The sequence below is a fragment of the Oryctolagus cuniculus genome, chromosome 21 (assembly GCF_964237555.1).
Source record: "Oryctolagus cuniculus chromosome 21, mOryCun1.1, whole genome shotgun sequence".
Lineage (NCBI taxonomy): Eukaryota > Metazoa > Chordata > Mammalia > Lagomorpha > Leporidae > Oryctolagus > Oryctolagus cuniculus.
Window position 1 is genome coordinate 9,674,810 of NC_091452.1, and position 18,360 is coordinate 9,693,169.

Consider the following 18,360-nt stretch of genomic DNA (forward strand, 5'->3'; position numbering starts at 1 on the left):
TATTAAAAAAAATTGAAAAAGGAGACAAACACAAGCCCCAAGTTTTGTTATGTTCAACAGACATAAAGTTACTCTAAGTAACTTTCACAGGCTTCTAAATCCTAGTCTATTTTTATCCTTATCTTTCCACTACAGTACCAGACAGTTCATGGTATGCAAACCACATTTTGAGTAGTGCTGTTCTACATGCAACCTATTTAATTTTCTAAAGTAATTTTAAAAGCTTCCAAGTTCTCAGTAATGATCACAATAGGCTAAAGGAACTCAGCGTCTTCTGGAAAAAAGCTGGATTAAATGATCTCAAGATCCTTTCAGCCTCACAAATTCTATGATCCCAAAAGCTGAAGATGTGATGTGACTGTTAAGTATAATTCTCGCTGCCTACTGACAGTCATTTTTGTCACACAGAGTGGCTAAAAGAGGAAAGGCAATAAAAAGAGGGGAAATAAACTCAAAGAACAGAACTGAATTGAGAAACAGAACTGTCAGTGAGGAGCCGTGGCCAAGACAAACACCGCCGACCACAGCAGTTATCTGGGGGCTTTCAGGGTGGGGAGTGAAGCTCTTGTAAATTAGTCTCGGAAAATCACACTGTAATAACCAAGTCTAACTAATGAAAACAAGGTTAAAATATCTTTTTAAAAATAATTTTTATTGATTTTATTTGTAATTCTAGAATTGGTCAATACCTCATGTCATAAAAGGGTAAGTGTTTAAAGTTAAAAGATCTTTCAGAAGCTATTCAGGGGCCAGTGCTGTGGTGTAGTGGGTAAAGCTACTGCCTGCAGTGCCAGCATCCTATGTGGGCGCTGATTCGAATTCCGGCTCTCCACTTCCGATCCAGCTCTTTGCTACGCCCTGGGAAAGAAGTACAAAATGGCCCATGTCCTTGGACCCCTGCACCCATGTGGGAGACCTGGAAGAAGCTCCTGGCTCTTTCTCTATGACTCTGTCTCTCTGTAACTCTGCCTTCCATATAAGTAAATAAATCTTAAAAACAAACAAACAGGGCCGGCGCCATGGCTCACTAGGCTAATCCTCCACTTGCGGCGCCAGCACCCCAGGTTCTAGTCCCGGTTTGGGCGCCCGGTTCTGTCCTGGTTGCTCCTCTTCCAGTCCAGCTCTCTGCTGTGGCCCGGGAGTGCAGTGGAGATGGCCCAGGTCCTTGGGCCCTGCACCCGCATGGGAGACCAGGAGGAAGCACCTCGTTCCTGGCTTTGGATTGGCACAGCACACCGGCCATAGCACCATTTGGGGAGTGAACCAATGGAAGAAAGACCTTTCTCTCTGTCTCTCTCTCTCTCTAACTCTGCCTGTCAAAAAAAAACAAAAACAAACAAACAAAAAAAAAACATAGCTTCTGGAGCTGGCATTGTGGCACAGCAGGCTGAGCTGCCACCTATGATGCTAGCATACCATATGGGTGCCAGTTGGAGTCCCAGCTGCTCCATTTCTGGTTCAGCTCCCTGTGAATGCACCTGGGAAAGCAGTGGAAGATGGCCCAAGTGCTTGGGCCCCTGCCACCCATGTGGGAGACCTGGATGGAGTTCCTGACTCCTGGCTTTGACCACCGTGGCTACTTGGAGAGTGAACCAGTGGATGGAAGATCTCTTTCTCTGTCTCTCTACTCCCCTCTCTGTAACTCTCAAATAAATAAATCTTTTGAAATTTGTTTCCATTTTTTGATATTTTTTTAAAAAGATTTGTAAGTCAGAGTTAGAGAGAAAGAGAGAGAGAAGCTTCCATCTGCAATTCACTCCCCAGATGGCCACAACAGGAGCCAGGAGCTTCATCCAGGTCTCCCACACACTTGGGCCACCTTCCGCTGCTTTCCCCAGGCCATCAGCAGGGAGCTGGATCAGAAGTGGAGCAGCCAGGACTAGAACTGAAGCCCATATAGGAAACTGAAGCAAAGAAAATACCAAGTTAATTTAGTGAAAATTTTAGTATAAATTTTGTTATCTGTGTAAAATGAATTCTGTAAGTAATACTATTAAACTGTATAAGAAAACAAAGGGTATAATTTTCCAGTTCAGTGATCTTCAAAAGGTCACGGAGGGGATTGATGCGTCTCCTAGAGTGATAAACATTTAGAAACTGCGGGGTGGGAAGTGGGGTTGGGGCCACAGTATGGCCTCTGTAATTCTGTATTACAAAATAAAGCCCTGGCTATCAAAAAAAAAAAAAAAAAAAAAAAAAAAAAAAGGAAGGAAAAAAAGAAGTGGAGGGAGCAGCCAGGACTAGAACTGAAGCCCATATGGGACGCCAGCATAAAAGGCAGCGGCTTAACCTGCTATGCCACAAAGCTGGCCCCCCCAAAAAGTAAACAATCTTCTTTAATCATCTTCATTAATTATGCCATGTTTGGCAGAAGAGCCACACTCAGACCACTCAAGGAAACCATTACTAGCTAACAGTTTACAGTCAGTAAGTAACAGAAAAATCTACAGGAGGATGACATTTTCTACTACAGGAATTATGCAGAGTTTTTAAAAAATGTGATCACCTTTACTTCAGAAACTGCAAACGAGGCTGTCTTTGACAAACTTCAATTAGAAAAGGGAAGGATGGGGGCGGCGCTGCCGCGTAACAGGTTAAGCTGCCATCTCCAGTGCTGGCACCCATACGGATGCTCTACTTCTGACCCAGCTCCCTGATAATGTGCTTTGGGAAGCAGCAGTAGATGACCCCAGTGCCATCTCTCAGATATTTTTGAAAACCTCAAACAAAATACAAGGTATTTATAAGAAAACTAAGACGAAATACAGTTACCAAAGTACTTAAAAACAAGTGAAGGGGCTAGTGCTATGTTGCAGCAGGTTAGGGCCCTGGCCTGCAGCGCCAGCATCCCATATGGGTGCCAGTTCAGCCCCGGCTGCTCCGCTTCCAATCTAGCTCCCTGCTAATGCTCCTGGGAGGGCAGTGGAGGATGGCCTAAGTCTTTTGGCCCCCGCACCCTTGTAGGGGACCTGGAGGAGGCTCCTGGCTCCTGATCGGCTTGGCTCTGGACATTGCAGCCGTCTGGGAGGTGAACCAGCAGATGAAAGACCTCTCTCTTTCTGTCTCTACCTCTCTCTGTGGCTCTTTCAAACAAACAAAATGTGTGATAAAATAGGAGCTTCCTTTATTAGTACTGAATAACAAGATCTAATAATTATCATAGTTCCTAAGTGATGGTAAGCATAAATAATATTTCAAGATATGTTCAATAATTATAAGATATGAAAAGATCTATGATTTCTATTGGTTATGAAGTCACATGTCCTGCTGATATCACTGGGGTTTATTGACTATGTTCATAATTGGAGGAAATGCTGAATTTCAGCTGAAGTTTGTGAAAATGAAGATATGTTTTTCCCCAGTCAAGTTCACATACCCTGTGAATTCTATTCATGGATCCCATGGACCCCTGAATTCTATTCAAGTTCACAATACCTCCAAAAAAGGAAACTTTTCTTTATTGTAAGCTAATCCAAACAACAACAACAAAACTTCCTCCAAAGTTCCCCTGATGTATTTTTACCTTTCCACATATTTTGATCCTTTCTGAATTAGGTAAACCAGTGTTTCACAGCTATACCAGAACTGTATGTTTAGAAAAGAATTAGTATGCAAAATAAAGAGAGCCAGAGTTTTGGCATAGCAGGTAAAGCCACAACCTGCAACGTCGGCATCCCATATGGACATCAGTTCATGTCCCTGCTGCTTCACTTCCAATCCAGTTCCCTGCTAATACCCTGAGAAAAGCAGTGGAAGATGGCTCAAGTCTTGGGACCCTGCCACCCACGTGGGAGACTCAGATGCAGCTCCTGGCTCCTGATTTCAGCCTCTAGCCCCAGCAGCTGTGGTTGTCTGGGGAGTGAACTAGTTAGTGGTTGGACAATCTCTGTCTCTTTTTCTCTCCTTTTCTCTCTGTAACTCTTGGCTTTCAAACAAATAAATAAATCTTAAAAAAAAAAAAAAAGGTTTGGGTTTTTTGTTGTTGCTGGAGAGCAGGTGATGCTTTGTTTGGATGGCTGGCTTTTTAAAACTTATTTAGAAGGGAGAAAGATGGAGGGAGAGGGAGACAGAGAGAGAAAGAGATTTCACTCGACCACTGGCTCACTCCCCTGTATGCCAGTGCTGTGCCAGGACAATTGGGAGCTAGGAATTCAATCCTAATAGGGAGCCTATCACCTGCTACCTCCCAGGGTGCACATTAGCAGGAAGCTGTAATCAGTAGCCAGGACTCAAATCCAGGCATTCTGATATGGAATGTGAGTGTCCCAAATCCAAGCAATATCTTAGCCACCAAGCCAAATGCCTGCCCTGTACCACTGTCTTAACCCAAGTATGTTGACACAGATTCTCCTTTAACATTGTTAATTATTTCATTTCCTCAGTAAGAAAAGCAAATGTATCAACAGAGATAGAAGGTTCAGGTTTTCTACTCTACTCCATAAATAGTTACATCTATTTTATTAAATTTTGTTCATTTGAAATCAGTAATGCAAACTACAGAGCACAAAGCAAACAGAGTAAACACAGAAAAGATTCTTTATAAATACCAGCTGAATACTAATATTTTTGTTGGTATAAAACCACTACTTGAATGATGCATCCATAGTTACTAGCACTAGCAAAACCTACAATTTACATAAAATAGTTTGCAAATTATGCATCTCTTTATTGTTAATCTAAAATTGCTACACATTGTGCTCTGATTTAGCAATTCAGCCAACTGAAGGTTTCAGTAGAAACACTAGGGATTCAAAAGCATCCATCCCAAAGGGCCCATAATGGAACATTCTTCATTCTACAAGTGTGCCTGCCTAACAGGACTTTCTACACTCAAAACTCCACACAAACATTCAACACCTTGGGGAGATGGATCATATGCCACTAGCTAAATCTCTGTAAGTGATAAACTTTCAAAAGTAAAAGCTTGCATAAACATACTTTTTTAAAAAGATTTATTTATGTGAAAGGCAGAGTTAGAGAGAGGGAGAGGGAGAAGGAAAGGGAGAGGGAGGGGAGGGGGAGGGAGGGAGGGAGAGAGATCTCTCTTCCATTCACTGGTTCACTCCCAAATGGCCACAACAGCCAGGACTAGGCCAGAGTGAACCCAGGAACCAGGAGCTTTTTTGGAGTCTCTCATGTGTGTGCAGGGGCCCAAGCACTTGGTCCATCTTCTACTGCTTTTCCAGGCCATTAGCAGGGAGCTGGATCAGAAGTGGAGCAGCCAGGACTTGAATCTGTGCCCATGTGGGATGCTGGTGTTGCAGGTGGCAGCTTTACCTGCTATGCCACAACAAAACAAACTTTAATCATAAATACATATTCATAATTTACCAAACTTCGAATCAAACAGGTCATTCTAAACACTTAGAACCATTTAGCTTCCTACATCCTGGAATTACCTTTAGAATAGCAGATTATCTGGGGCCAATGGCATGGCTCAGCGGATTAAGCTGCTACCTGTAAGGATGGCATCCCATATGAGTACAGGTTTGAGTCCTGGCTGCTCTGCTTCCAATCCAGCTTCCTGCTAATGCACCTGGAAAAGCAGTGGAAGATGACCCAAATGCTTGGGTCCCTGCCACCCACATGAGACCTAGATGGACTTCCAAGACTTCTGGCCTGGTCTTGGCTGTTGCAGCCATTTGAGGAGTGAACCAGTGAATGCTTTCTCTGTTTCTCCCTCACTCTGTCTATAAGTCTGCCTTTCAAATAAATAAATAGTTAGAAGAGCAGAGTATCATCAAAATAGTGGGTATATACAAGACAATTATAGTAATCCATAAATTACTATGCATCTATTTAACTAACATTTTAAATTCAACAAAACATCCTAATAAGCAATTAAAGGATTATAAAATTACATGTCATAAATCTCAGCTTTATTTATATATGTGTGTATATATACATATATACACATTTATATCTATATATAAAATACCGAATATTTCCTTTATAAAAACACTTGTATAGGGGGCCGGTGCTGTGGTGTAGCGGGTAAGGCCACTGCCTGCACTGCCGGCATCCCATATGGGCGCCGGTTTATGTCCCGACTGTTCTACTTCCGATCCAGCTCTCTGATGTGGCCTGGGAAAGCAGTAGAGGATGGCCCAAGGGGGCCCCTGTACCCCCGTGGGAGACCTGGAAGCAGCTCCTGCCTCCTGGCTTCGGATCAGCGCAGCTCCGGCCCTGCAGCTAAGTAGGGAGTGAACTAGCGGATGGAAGACCTCTCTCTCTCTGCCTTTCCTTCTCTCTCTGTGTAACTCTTTCAAGTAAATAAACAAATATTTAAAAAATAAATAAATATTTAAAACAAACAAAAACAACCATGTCTATCACCTTCTGTGTGTGTATACGTGTGTGTATATATATATAAAGGAACTGTACAATATTAATTTTTTCTGGATAGTACATGGTACAGTCCCAGAGTTTTGTTTTTTTTTTTTTTTTTTTTTTTGGACAGGCAGAGTTAGACAGTGAGAGAGAGAGAGAGAGAGAGAGAAAGGTCTTCTTTTGCCGTTGGTTCACCCTTCAATGGCCGCTGTGGCCGGCGCCTATAGGCGTGCGCCTATCCAAAGGCAGGAGCCAGGTGCTTCTCCTGGTCTCCCATGGGGTGCAGGGCCCAAGGACTTGGGCCATCCTCCACTGCACTCCCTGGCCACAGCAGAGAGCTGGCCTGGAAGAGGGGCAACTGGGACAGAATCCAGCGCCCCGACCGGGACTAGAACCCCGTGTGCCGGCGCCGCAAGGCGGAGGATTAGCCTACTGAGCCGCGGCGCCAGCCCCAGAGTATTCATAATCTCTTATACTGTCTCTCTGACATATTTACATGTTTTCTCCAACATGCACATTATACTTTTTTCAATACTAAAAAATGGTTTTACATAACAATAGAATGAAATCCACCTCATCTCAGCTATCTCAGCAGATCAGAGAAAGACCAAAGCCAACACTGTAGTACATGGTTCAACGGCTGCCTGTGAGGCTAGCACCTCACAGAAGTGCTGGCTTGAGTCTAGGTTGCTCTGCTTTCCATCCAGCTCCCTACTATTGCACCTGGGAAGGCAGTGGAAGATGACCCAAGTCCTTGGGCCTCTGTCATCCACAGAGGAGATCTGGATGGAGTTTCTGACTCCTGGCTTTGACCTAACCCAACCCACCTCTGTGGCCATTTTGGGAGTGAGATGGACAATCTCTCTGTTTCTCCCTCTCTTTCTCTATAACTCTTTCAAATAAATAAAATAAGTCTTTTTTTTTTTTTTTTTTTTTTTTTTTTTTACAGGCAGAGTTAGACAGTGAGAGAGAGTCAGAGAGAAAGGTCTTCCTTCCATCGGTTCAACCCCCAAAGGGGTGCTACGGCTGGCACACTGTGCCGATCCAAAGCCAGGAGCCGGGTGCTTCCTCCTGGTCTCCCATGCGGGTGCAGGGACCCAAGCACTTGGGCCATCCTCCACTGCACTCCCGGGCCACGGCAGAGAGCTGGACTGGAAGAGGAGCAACCAGGACAGAATCCGGCACCCCGACCGGGACTAGAACCTGGGGTGCTGGCGCCGCAGGCAGAGGATTAGCCTTGTGAGCCGCGGCGCCAGCCTAAATAAGTTTTGTTTTTTTTTTTAAAGACATAATTTCTGCAACCACCATGACTTCAGAAATAACTACGCGTTTGTCCCATAGCTGATCACCTGCTGGTTTTTACATTTATCTACAACCCTTGACTGAACATCTTGCAATGCAGACTACACTCCTTGTGTTAACTCCAAACCACTGTGTAAACCAAGAAGGAACGATGGGGAGGGAGGGAAAAGCATGGGGCACTTTCAGGAACTGACAATCCTTTCACAACTATCACCACAGGTACCTTAAGACCTAGAAAAGAGCAGCTCTAGTAGAGCTAGCCAACAGGTGGTATTTTGTGACAGTCAATATGGAAGCCAAGAAGGCAGATAAGCATCAAAGCCGATTTATCTAGAAAGTCCCTAGGCATACAATTATAAGAAAACTGAAATGAAGAGCATCTATTATATCATCTGCCTAGCCACATGGCAAACAATTAGGAAGAAAGAAAATTTCAGAGGAATCACAAAAAAAAGTTTTAAAAAATAAAAATAAAAAAAACTCTGCTACTACAGAAAAAAATTATCTTGATGGGCCAGCTTTGCATTCACATACAATGAGCACAAAATAACTTTCCAGCAACATAGCACCTTATAAAGAAAGTTAACACATTTGAAATACATAATCCTACTTACCTTTCCTTAAGTCTTGCCTTAACTATTACTATCCCACTCTCACAGATGAGGAAAATCTAACACAACAGTGTAACAGCAGGAGCCCTGGGCTGGAATCAGCTCTACTTCAGCCTCAACTTTGCCACTAACTGGGTGACCTTTGTCAATCACTTAACAGACTGTGCCAGTTTCCTTATTTGTAAAATAAAGTGCCACCCTCATAAGGTTTTTGTGAGGATTAAATAAGATCCTAGGTGTGAAGTGTTTAGCAGAGAAACTGGCACACAATATGCTGACATTGTTGCCATGGTAGTGGTAGAGGTCGAGACAATGATGACAAAGTTGTACCAGAAGAAGGTATGGAATTTGCCCAAGGTCACAGAGTTCCAGTGGACACAGCTAGAATTTCAATCCCAGTCTGAGTCTTTAAACCAGACCTCTAGGCAACACTGCCTCCACGATCTTCAGATATTTCATTCTCATTTTACAGACAAGCTTGTTGAGCCTTTTGCCCAAGCTCACAGCACACTGCACCAAGGTCATGATTCTAGCGCTCATAAATTGCATGATAATGAATGTCATTGGTGAACAAGCACTGTGTATTCATTTATTCATTAACTCTAGAATTTGGAATTTTCTAAGAGTATACCAACACTTTCCAGAGGACAAATGCTCCTAGCAGAGCAGATCAACATAAATCTAGGTATTATCTCAAAAATTTCACCTGAAGGCATTCGGTCTAATAGTTAAGACACTGGCTAAGACCCCCATGTCCCATGTCAGAGTACTTGGGTCTGATTTCCAGACCCAGCTCCTAATTGCCCTTTTATTTTTTAATGTAATATTTATTTTATTTATTTATTTGAAAGTCAGAGTTACACAGAGAAGGAGAGGCAGAAGAGAGAAAGAGAGAGGTCTCCATCCGCTGGTTCACTCCCCAACTGGCTGAGCAGATGTGAAACCAGGAGCCAGGAGCCTCCTCTAGGTCTCCCACAAGGGTGCAGCGACCCAAGGACTTGGGTCATCCTCCACAGCTTTCCTAGGCCACAGCAGAGAGCTGGATTGGAAGTGGAGCAGCCGGGACTTGGACTGGCACCCAATGGGATGCCAGCACTGCAGGCGGTGGCTTTACCTGCTAAGCCACAGCACTGCCCCTCCACCCCCACTGCCTTTTTTAAACACAGGGCCTGGAAGGCGGCAGGTAGTCGGATCCCTGCCACCTGTATGGGAGACCTGGAGTGAGTTCACAGCTATGGCTTTCACCTGGCCCAGTCCTGGTGGAAATGAAAATGAACCAGCAGATGAGTTAGTCTGTCTCTCTGCTTCTTGAATTTAAATAAATAAATAGGTTTCACATGAGTGTATCATAAGTATTCAAAGCCTCAGACAATTTGAGTTGATCAGGTCCAAACCCAAATGCTCCTTCCCTTAGGAGGCAAAACAAACAAATGAAAAACCTTGCTGAGCTTGTTTTTCATTTCCTAAAAAATAGCAGTGAGAGACTCTGGGCTTGTGCAGGTTTAGTTATTTCCTTAAGTCTAACTGGCATGAAACAAACTACATATTTAAAGGATACAACTTGATGAGTTTTGACATATATATGTGACATCATCACCACAAACCCCATACAAAACTATGTACCATCCTAGAAGTTACTCATGTCCCCTCCATCTCCAGGCAGCCACAACAAAGGAGTCTGCATTTTCTAGAATTTCACATAAATGGAATTTTACAGTATGTACTCCTGTTCGTCTGACTTCTTCCACTGAGTCTAAATCCATGTTGTGAGTGTCAACAGTCCATTAATTTTTATTGCTCAGTAGTATTCCATTGTGTGGATATACCACACTTGCTTACTCATTCACCTGTTGATGGACATTTGGATTGTTTCCAGTTGCTGGCACTCATCAAAGAACGAATGTTCTCAAATCTGTATGGTGTGTGTGCACCAAGAAAGAGGGGTCCTTATAAACAACGGAAGTGAGGGGTGGGCGTTGGGTGCAGTGGTTAAGGCACTGGTCGGATGCCTGCATCCCATACTGGAATGTCTGTTTCAAGTTCCCCCTCCTTCATTTCCAATCCAGCTTTCTATAAGGCACATCCTGAGAGGCAGCAGATGTTGGTTCCAACACTTGGATCCTTGCCCACCCATGTGAGAGATGCAGAAGGAGCCCCAGATCCTAGCTTTGTTCTGGCCTAACCTTGGCTGTTTGTGGGTATTTGGGGGGTGACCCAGCACATGGAAGCTCTGCCTCTCTCTTTCTGCCTTTCAAATAAAATGAAAATAAGTAAAAATGTTTTAAAAATAAAAGTAGCATAAATTGTGAAGTAAGAAGTATCTTGGGTTGGCACTGTGGCATAGGTTAAGCCCTGGCCTGCAGCATCAGCATGCCTTATGTGCACCGGTTCGAGTCCCGGCTGCTCTGCTTCCAATCCAGCTCTCTGTTGTAGTCTGGGAAAGCAGTAGGAGATGGTCCAAATCCTTGGGTCCCTGCACCCACGTGGGAGACCTGGAAGAAACTCCTAGCTCCTGGCTTCAGGATTGGCACAGCTCCAGCCATTGCGGCCAACTGGGGAGTGAACCAGCAGATGGAAGACCTTTCTCTCTCTCTCTGCTTCTCCTTCTCTTTGTGTGTAACTCTTTCAAGTAAATAAATCTTTTTAAAAAAATTTTTTTAAAAAGAGTACCTCTTGTTAAAAAAGAAAAGTATCTTAGTCACCTTGGACAAATCAATTAGCTTTTCTGTCATTATCCATAGGGGACAGCACTATAGTGTAGTAGATTAAGCCTCCGCCTATGGTGCCAGCATCCCACATGGGCACCAGTTCGTGTCCCAGCTGCTCCTCTTCCAACCCAGCTCTGTAATGGCCTAGAAAGCCAGCGGAAGATGGCCAAAGTGCTTGGGCCCTTGCACCCACATGGGAGACAGAAGAAGTTCCTGGCTCCTGGCTCCTGGTTTCCAATCAGCCCAGCCCAGCTCTGGCCATTGCAGCAGCTTGGGGAGTGAATCAGTGAGGGAAGACCTCTCAATCTCTCTCCCTCTGTCTGCACCTCTGGCTTTCAAATAAATAAATAAATCATTTTTAAAAAATCTATAAATATGATGCCTCTCTGTAACCTGTTGGTTTCACATCTATGGATTCAACCAATCATGGACTGAAAATATTTGGGGGAAAAAAATCCAGAAAGTTCTAAAGAACAAAACTTGAATCTGCCACATGCCAAAGACTGCTGAATCCACAGGAATGCAGTGGTGTGCAGGCACCCCCTGCGCAGCCTCCTGCTCTTCACAGATCCTCACTGTCTCCGCATGCTCTGCCTCGGGTCTCTGTGCCTGATGGAGTGAGGCCCCTGGTGCCTGTGTCTGCACTGCACATTTACATTATTCCCTACACAATATGGCTGCACAACTATTTCCATAGGACTGAGCTAGTATTATGTTTTATAACTATTGCAGAGTTCATTCCAAGTACACTGGGGGATGTGTGTAGGTTATACACAAATACTATATCATTTTATATGAGGGACACTGCATTCAGGTATCTGTGTCGGATCCCAGAGCCAAATCTCACAGATATGGACTACATGTATGTCATATTGCATACTTGGTTAGTTAGGATTATCTATATCACCCCACTAAGATAGAAGCTTTTTCAAAAAAAATTATTTATTTGAAGGTAGTGACAGAGAGAGAGAGAGAGAGTAAAAGAGAAAGAAAGATCTCTGGTTAGGAACCAGATCCACTGGCTTACTCCCCAATGACTACAATAGCCAGGGCTTGGTCAAGCTCAAGAAAGGAGCCTGGCACTTGATCCAGCTCTCCCAACTGTGTGGCAGGGGCCCAGGCGCTTGGGCCATCCTCCACTGCTTTCTCAGGCACATTAGCAGGGGGCTGGATCGGAAGCAGAGCAGCTGGGACTTGAACCAGTGCTCTAAATTAGGAAGTCATTAACACAGGCAGTGCCATGATGCCAGTCCCTAAAACACAAGCTTTTTTGAGGATAGGATTTTATTTACTCACTGCTATATCCCCAGCACTCAGGACAGTGGGATCAGCCCACTTCTGAATTCTACAAATATTTGAACAAGTTTGTTGACTGTACATTATTTTAATTTATTTGAAAGGCAGAGTTACAGACAGAGAGAGAGTCTTCCATTTGCTGGTTCACTCCTCAATGGCTACAACAGCCAGAGCTGGGCCAGGCTGAAGCCAGAAGCTTCTTCCGGGTCTCCACACGGGTGCAGGGGCTCAAGCTATGCCACAACGCTAGTCCCTTATTGATATAAAGAAACAGTTTAACATGCACTTGGCAGGGGCCAGAGCTGTGGCTCACTTGGTTAATCCTCTGCCTAACGCGCCGATATCCCATGTGGGCGCTGGGTTCTAGTCCCGGTTGCTCCTCTTCCAGTCCAGCTCTCTGCTGTGGCCCAGGAAGGCAGTGGAGGATGGCCCAAGTGCTTGGGCCCTGCACCCGCATGGGAGACCAGGAGGAAGCACCTGGCTCCTGGCTTTGGATCAGTACAGCGCCAGCCGTGGCGGCCATTTGGGGGGTGAACCAACGAAAGGAAGACCTTTCTCTCTGTCTCTCTCTCTCTCACTGTCTAACTCTATCTGTAAAATAACAACAACAAAAATTCACTTGGCAGAAAAATTTTAATTCTGATGCTGTGCTCCTGCTAAGTGAACACACTAAGTCATGTGAACTAGCCCTCCGGAGAGGTTTCCTTCAGGCTGACGTTTAGCCCCGCACAGCCCCTACAGCGTGCAAAGAGCGCTGGGATTCAAGGGCAGGAAAGCCCTGCCCTCACCAGCTACACTCCAGGACCCAGTCAGAAGCTCCCCTGAGCAGAGCTGCTTTCTAGAGAACAATTTTGCATTTCTCACTGCGAAATTCTAAGTCCCTTCTTGAATGATGCCAGTCACATGCGAGTACACCGAGTTTGAGTCTCATCCTTCATAACCCAAAATCTTTAACTAAAGGACTCCACATAATTATAAACCCCTGTGGAAAATGGCCTTTATTCACCCCAGTATTTTTATTTTATTTTTTATTCATTTATTTTTTTGACAGGCAGAGTGGACAGAGAGAGAGAGCCAGAGAGAAAGGTCTTCCTTTGCCGTTGGTTCACCCTCCAATGGCCGCCGCGGCTGGCGCACCGCGCTGATCCGATGGCAGGAGCCAGGTGCTTTTCCTGGTCTCCCATGCGGGTGCAGGGCCCAAGCACGTGGGCCATCCTCCACTGCACTCCCTGGCCACAGCAGAGAGCTGGCCTGGAAGAGCGGCAACCGGGACAGAATCCGGCACCCCGACAGGGACTAGAACCTGGTGTGCCGGCGCCGCAAGGCGGAGGATTAGCCTAGTGAGCCGTGGTGCCGGCCTATTCACCCCAGTGTTGGCAAAGTGGAGAGAGGCTAGGAAGCGAGTGATCCACAGGAGTAGCAGCATTTCCAAGTTAACTTCGGAAAAACTGATAAACCTCTAATCTTCCTCGAATATGAGAAAGCAGCAGTTATTAAAAAGGAAATAATGGTATCTGTTTATTACTCCATCTGTAGCTAGCTATGAAATTTTAGATAATTACAAATATAAGTATCACAGATGTGGGGCTAGTGCTGTGGCGCAGCAGTTTAAGGCCCCAGCCTCCAGTGCTGGCATCCCATGGGGGCGCCGGTTCGAGCCCCAGCTGCTCCTCTTCTGATCCAGCTCCCTGCTATGGCCTGAGAAAGCAGTGGAAGATGGCCCAAGTGCTTGGGCCCCTGCACTAGCAGGGGAGACCTGGAAGAAGTGCCTGGCTCCTGGCTTTGGATTGACCCAGTTTCAGCCATTGCAGCCATTTGGGGAATGAACCAGTGGGTGGAAGACCTCTCTCTCTCTCTCTCTCTTTCTGTCTCTACCTTTCTCTGTAACTCTTTCAAATGAATAACTATCACACATGAATGGCGGCAGGAAGTACTGATTAGCAGTTGGTGTGTCTGAGAGGAACAGAACGGGGCCGACATCCAGACAGCAGAGCCATGTGATGTTGAGCGAGCTGCACACCCACTCTGACTCTGTTGGCCTCATCTGTTCAGTGGGTACAGCATTTGCTGTTGTTATATCAACAGCAAGCTTTAGCTCCTAAAGGCTTTTGAGAATTTAGTAAGATAATGCCTGACACTGTGTCAGGATATATTTGGTCAATATGGTTAATTACAAGCGAATACACTCACAAAAACACAAATCCAATAGCTACAAAAACCTTCTTCGCTATCTCTTTCTTCTGATACTATGTAGTCTGCATAATAGGTGGGATAAAATGAAAAAAGTCCTTTACAACTGTCAGTCATACACACATAATTGGAGGTCAGACTAACCTTTTTTTAATTTATTTTTTATTTATTTATTTTATTTTTTTTACTTATTTGACAGGTAGAGTTAGACAGTGAGAGAGAGAGACAGAGAGAAAGGTCTTCCTTCTGTTGGTTCACCCCCCAAATGGCTGCTACGGCCGGCGCTGCGCTGATCCAAAGCCAAGAGCCAGGTGCTTCCTCCTGGTCTCCCATGCGGGTGCAGGGCCCAAGCACTTGGGCCATCCTCCACAGCCTTCCTGGGCCACAGCAGAGAGCTGGACTGGAAGAGGAGCAGCTGGGACTAGAACCCGGCGCCCATATGGGATGCCGGGGCCACAGGTGGAGGATTAGCCAAGTGAGCCACGGTGCCAGCCCCCACCTAGACTAACCATTTTAAAAAGGAAAAAATTTTAATTCTACCAGGTCAGAGATTTCTTTTGAAATCATTCTTCGTGGAAATTTACTCAATTCATTTAACAAGCTCAGGTATCTTAACTAACCCTACCCTTTCTAATCCTAAAAATAAATTACATACAGAAAAAAACATAGTTGGTTCCATGAACTTAGTCTCCAAGGAACAAAGAGCATCCACTTCCCACCTTTCCCACACCTCAGAACCAATTAAGTCAAGAGATTCCACCATCATGGCATCACACCGTTCAGTTTCCAGGCAGATGAAACTCAGACACACCTTGCTTTTTATAGCACAGGCCCAGATGTGGCGTGATAAAACTAGCATCCACGTTAGGAATTTCCTAGCAACTTATATCTTCCGGTTTTCGGTGGCCAGATTGTAAAATCAGTCCGTTCAACAGTCCACAACGGGAAGTGCTGAAGCCACCCCAAATCCAGACACAAAAATACAGTGGGACGCATTCGCATCTCAAGCACGTCCAAATGTCTAGTCCCACGCGATCCGTGTCCAGAAACGCGCAGTAACGGGTTCTAGCCCATTTCTATAAATATAAATGCTCCTTGTGCTGGAAGCCAGAGTGCACGCCAAACCGCAAAACACAAAAGATTCCTTGCATCCCGTTGATAGCCCAAGGGCAGGCCATCTTCCCCGCGCCCCACCTCGACAGCTCTCCTCGCGACATGGAGAATTTCACGACGCCCCGTGCCACCTACACATCCAAATGTCACCCCACAGAGCGGGGAGGGGCGGCTGCAGCACCCACCAGCCGGGACACATCCACGCCGCCGGCGGACGCGGACCCCGGCCAAGTCGCCGCAAAGTTCCCATCCGCCCAGCCAATCTGGTTCCTTTCTGCCTCCAAACCCGGCAGCACCACTGCTGAGATTCGCGTCTGCACCTGCCACGGCTCCGAAGCCCGGCCCTTCTCCGAGACCCCCGGGGGAACACAGCAAGGCCCTGCGGCCTAAAGCGCCCGTGGTCCGACGCGGGATGCACACCGAAGGCCCCTGGAGCATCCTCCCCACGGCGGTCCACACCGCCCGCTTCCCTGACAAAGGCCCCCTGTCAATCCGAGGCGCGACACGGACAAGTTGCCGGTTGCCCACGGCCGACCGGCAGCTGCCACAGTCTAAGCTGGGGCTGGGGCTGGGGCGGGGGCGCAGGGTGTGCAGCCCGCGGGGAAAATAAAGGGTCCCCCAAGCTAGGCAACCTGGGTGTGCCCTGGATGGCAGCCTGGGGGCCCGTGGGGGAGGGGAGCGAGGCCCGGCAGCCGGCGGCGCCCCTCCCGGGAGCGACGGCCTGGCCGAACGATGCTCTAATGAAATGCTGGTGTCGGAACGTCCAACACGAAACCGCAAACGAAATCCCCGGCGGGCGCCTGGCCCCGCCGAGGGAGGCGGGGAGCCGGCGCGGGCTGCAGACCTGCGGCCGCGGCCCGCACCTGCCCCCGCGTGCCCGCACGCACCTGCCGCGCGGCCCTGAGGTGAGGGCTCCGCGGTGGGCTGCGGCGGAGAGGAGCGGGCCCGCCGCCGGGGTGCGGGGCAGGGGCCAGGCGCAGCCTCGCTCACCTCCAGGTCGGTATCGGCGGCCTCCGGGGCCCCGAGGATCTCGCTGGGCAGCTCGGCCAGGTCGGTGACCCGGATGAGCCCGTCGTGCAGGAAGATGGTCTCCTCCTTCACCGAGAGCCACTGCGCCGAGTCCGCGGCCGCGGCGGCCGCGGCCGCCGACGAACCCATGGCCCCGGCTGAGGGGTGGACACTGAGGAGCAGATGCCCGGCCCGGGGAGACGACAGCCGCAGCCGCCGCGCTCACCAACCCATGGCAGCGGCCGCCCCGCTCGCCGCCGCGCCCGTGCAGCTCCGCCCTAGGCGGTCCGAGCCGCCATCCCCACCCCCGGCCCGGGAGACCCCGGCCCCGCCGCCGCTGCTGCTGCTGCTAGCCGCCGCCGCCGCCCTGAGGAGCAGGATCCGCCTCTGCCTCCCGGCAGCCAACTGTCAGTGAGACGCCATGTTGGGGGCGGGGCTCCCGGCATGCTCCGCGCCGCGGACAATACAGGCCCCGCCCGCCGCCCGGCCCCGCCTACCCGGAGACCCGGCTGCGGGACCCGGGCGGCGCAGGCACTCCATCTTGCCCTCCCGCTGACCTCGCTCGGCCCTGTCTCGCCGTTCGAGGTGGCCCGGAGGCGGGCCCCGCCCTGCCCGTCTCCCCTCGCTACCTAGATGTGCACGCGTCGCGCGGGGCGCGTAGGGTCGTGCTCGCACCGCCCCGTCACTCAAGAGTGTGCGCCCCACACCTGGTGAGGAAGGCCACCTGCAGCCCTGCCTTGGAGAAATATGGAGGCGAGCGCCAGGCCGTTGGCGGATCGGTGGAAAGGCGGTTAAGACAGCCGCGTCCTGGGGCCTGGGTGCTATTTCCGGCTCCTGCTCCGACCCCAGCTTCCTGCCGATTCCCTGGGAGGCAGAGGTGATGGCTCAGGTGCCTGCCCCCAGCGCGGAGACCCAGTCGGAGTCCCAGGCTCCTGGCTTCGGCCTGACCCAGCATGGCTACTGAGGGACTTTGGGGAGTGAACCAGTGCGTGGGAGACTCTTTCTCTCTTTCTCTGTCATTCTGGCTCTCAAACAAATAGATAAGCCTTTTTTTTTTTTTTTTTTTTTGACAGGCAGAGTGGACAGTGAGAGAGAGAAAGGTCTTCCTTTGCCGTTGGTTCACCTTCCAATGGCCCCCGTGGCCGGTGCACCGCGCTGATCCGAAGGCAGGAGCCAGGTGCTTCTCCTGGTCTCCCATGCAGGTGCAGGGCCCAAACACTTGGGCCATCCTCCACTGCCCTCCCGGGCCACAGCAGAGAGCTGGCCTGGAAGAGGGGCAACCGGGACAGAATCCGGCGCCCCGACCAGGACTAGAACCCGGTGTGCCGGCGCCGCAAGGTGGAGGATTAGCCTAGTGAGCCGCGGCGCCGGCCCAAATAAATAAGCCTTTAAAAAAAATAGGTGATGGTGTTCAAATGCAGCCTGCAGCGCCGGCATCCCACATGGGCGGTTTAAGTCCTGGCTGCACCACTTCTGTCCAGCCCCTACTACTGGCCTGGGAAAGCAGCAGAGGATGGCCCAAGTGCTTGGGCCCCTGCACCCGCGTGGGAGACCTGGATGGAATTCAAGGCTCCTGGCTTCAACCTGGGGAGTGAATCAGTGGATAGAAGACCTCTCTCTCCCTCTCTCTCCCTCCTCCGCCCCCGCCCCGCCCCTCCCCCTCTCCTTCCTCCTGCCTCTGAAACTGTGCCTTTCAAATAAAATAATAAATCTTAAGATTTTTAAAATGTATTTGAGAGGTAGAGTTACAGACAGAGAGGGAGAGCCAGAGAGACAGGTCTTCCATCCACTGGTTCACTCCC

The 18,360-nt window shown here is 48.4% G+C and overlaps 1 protein-coding gene across 6 annotated transcripts in view; it reads right to left on the reverse strand.

Annotated features, from left to right (window-relative positions):
* HECTD4 (HECT domain E3 ubiquitin protein ligase 4) overlaps window positions 1–16,853 on the reverse strand; it is a 199,937-nt gene extending 183,084 nt beyond the window's left edge. For all 6 annotated transcript variants that reach the window (XM_070066217.1, XM_070066215.1, XM_070066216.1 and 3 more), the window contains exon 1: window positions 16,541–16,853. In XM_070066217.1, the coding sequence (XP_069922318.1) occupies window positions 16,541–16,708 (168 nt within the window). In that variant the 5' untranslated portion in view covers window positions 16,709–16,853. The remainder of the gene's footprint in view (window positions 1–16,540) is intronic.
* Window positions 16,854–18,360: the final 1,507 nt, after the last annotated feature.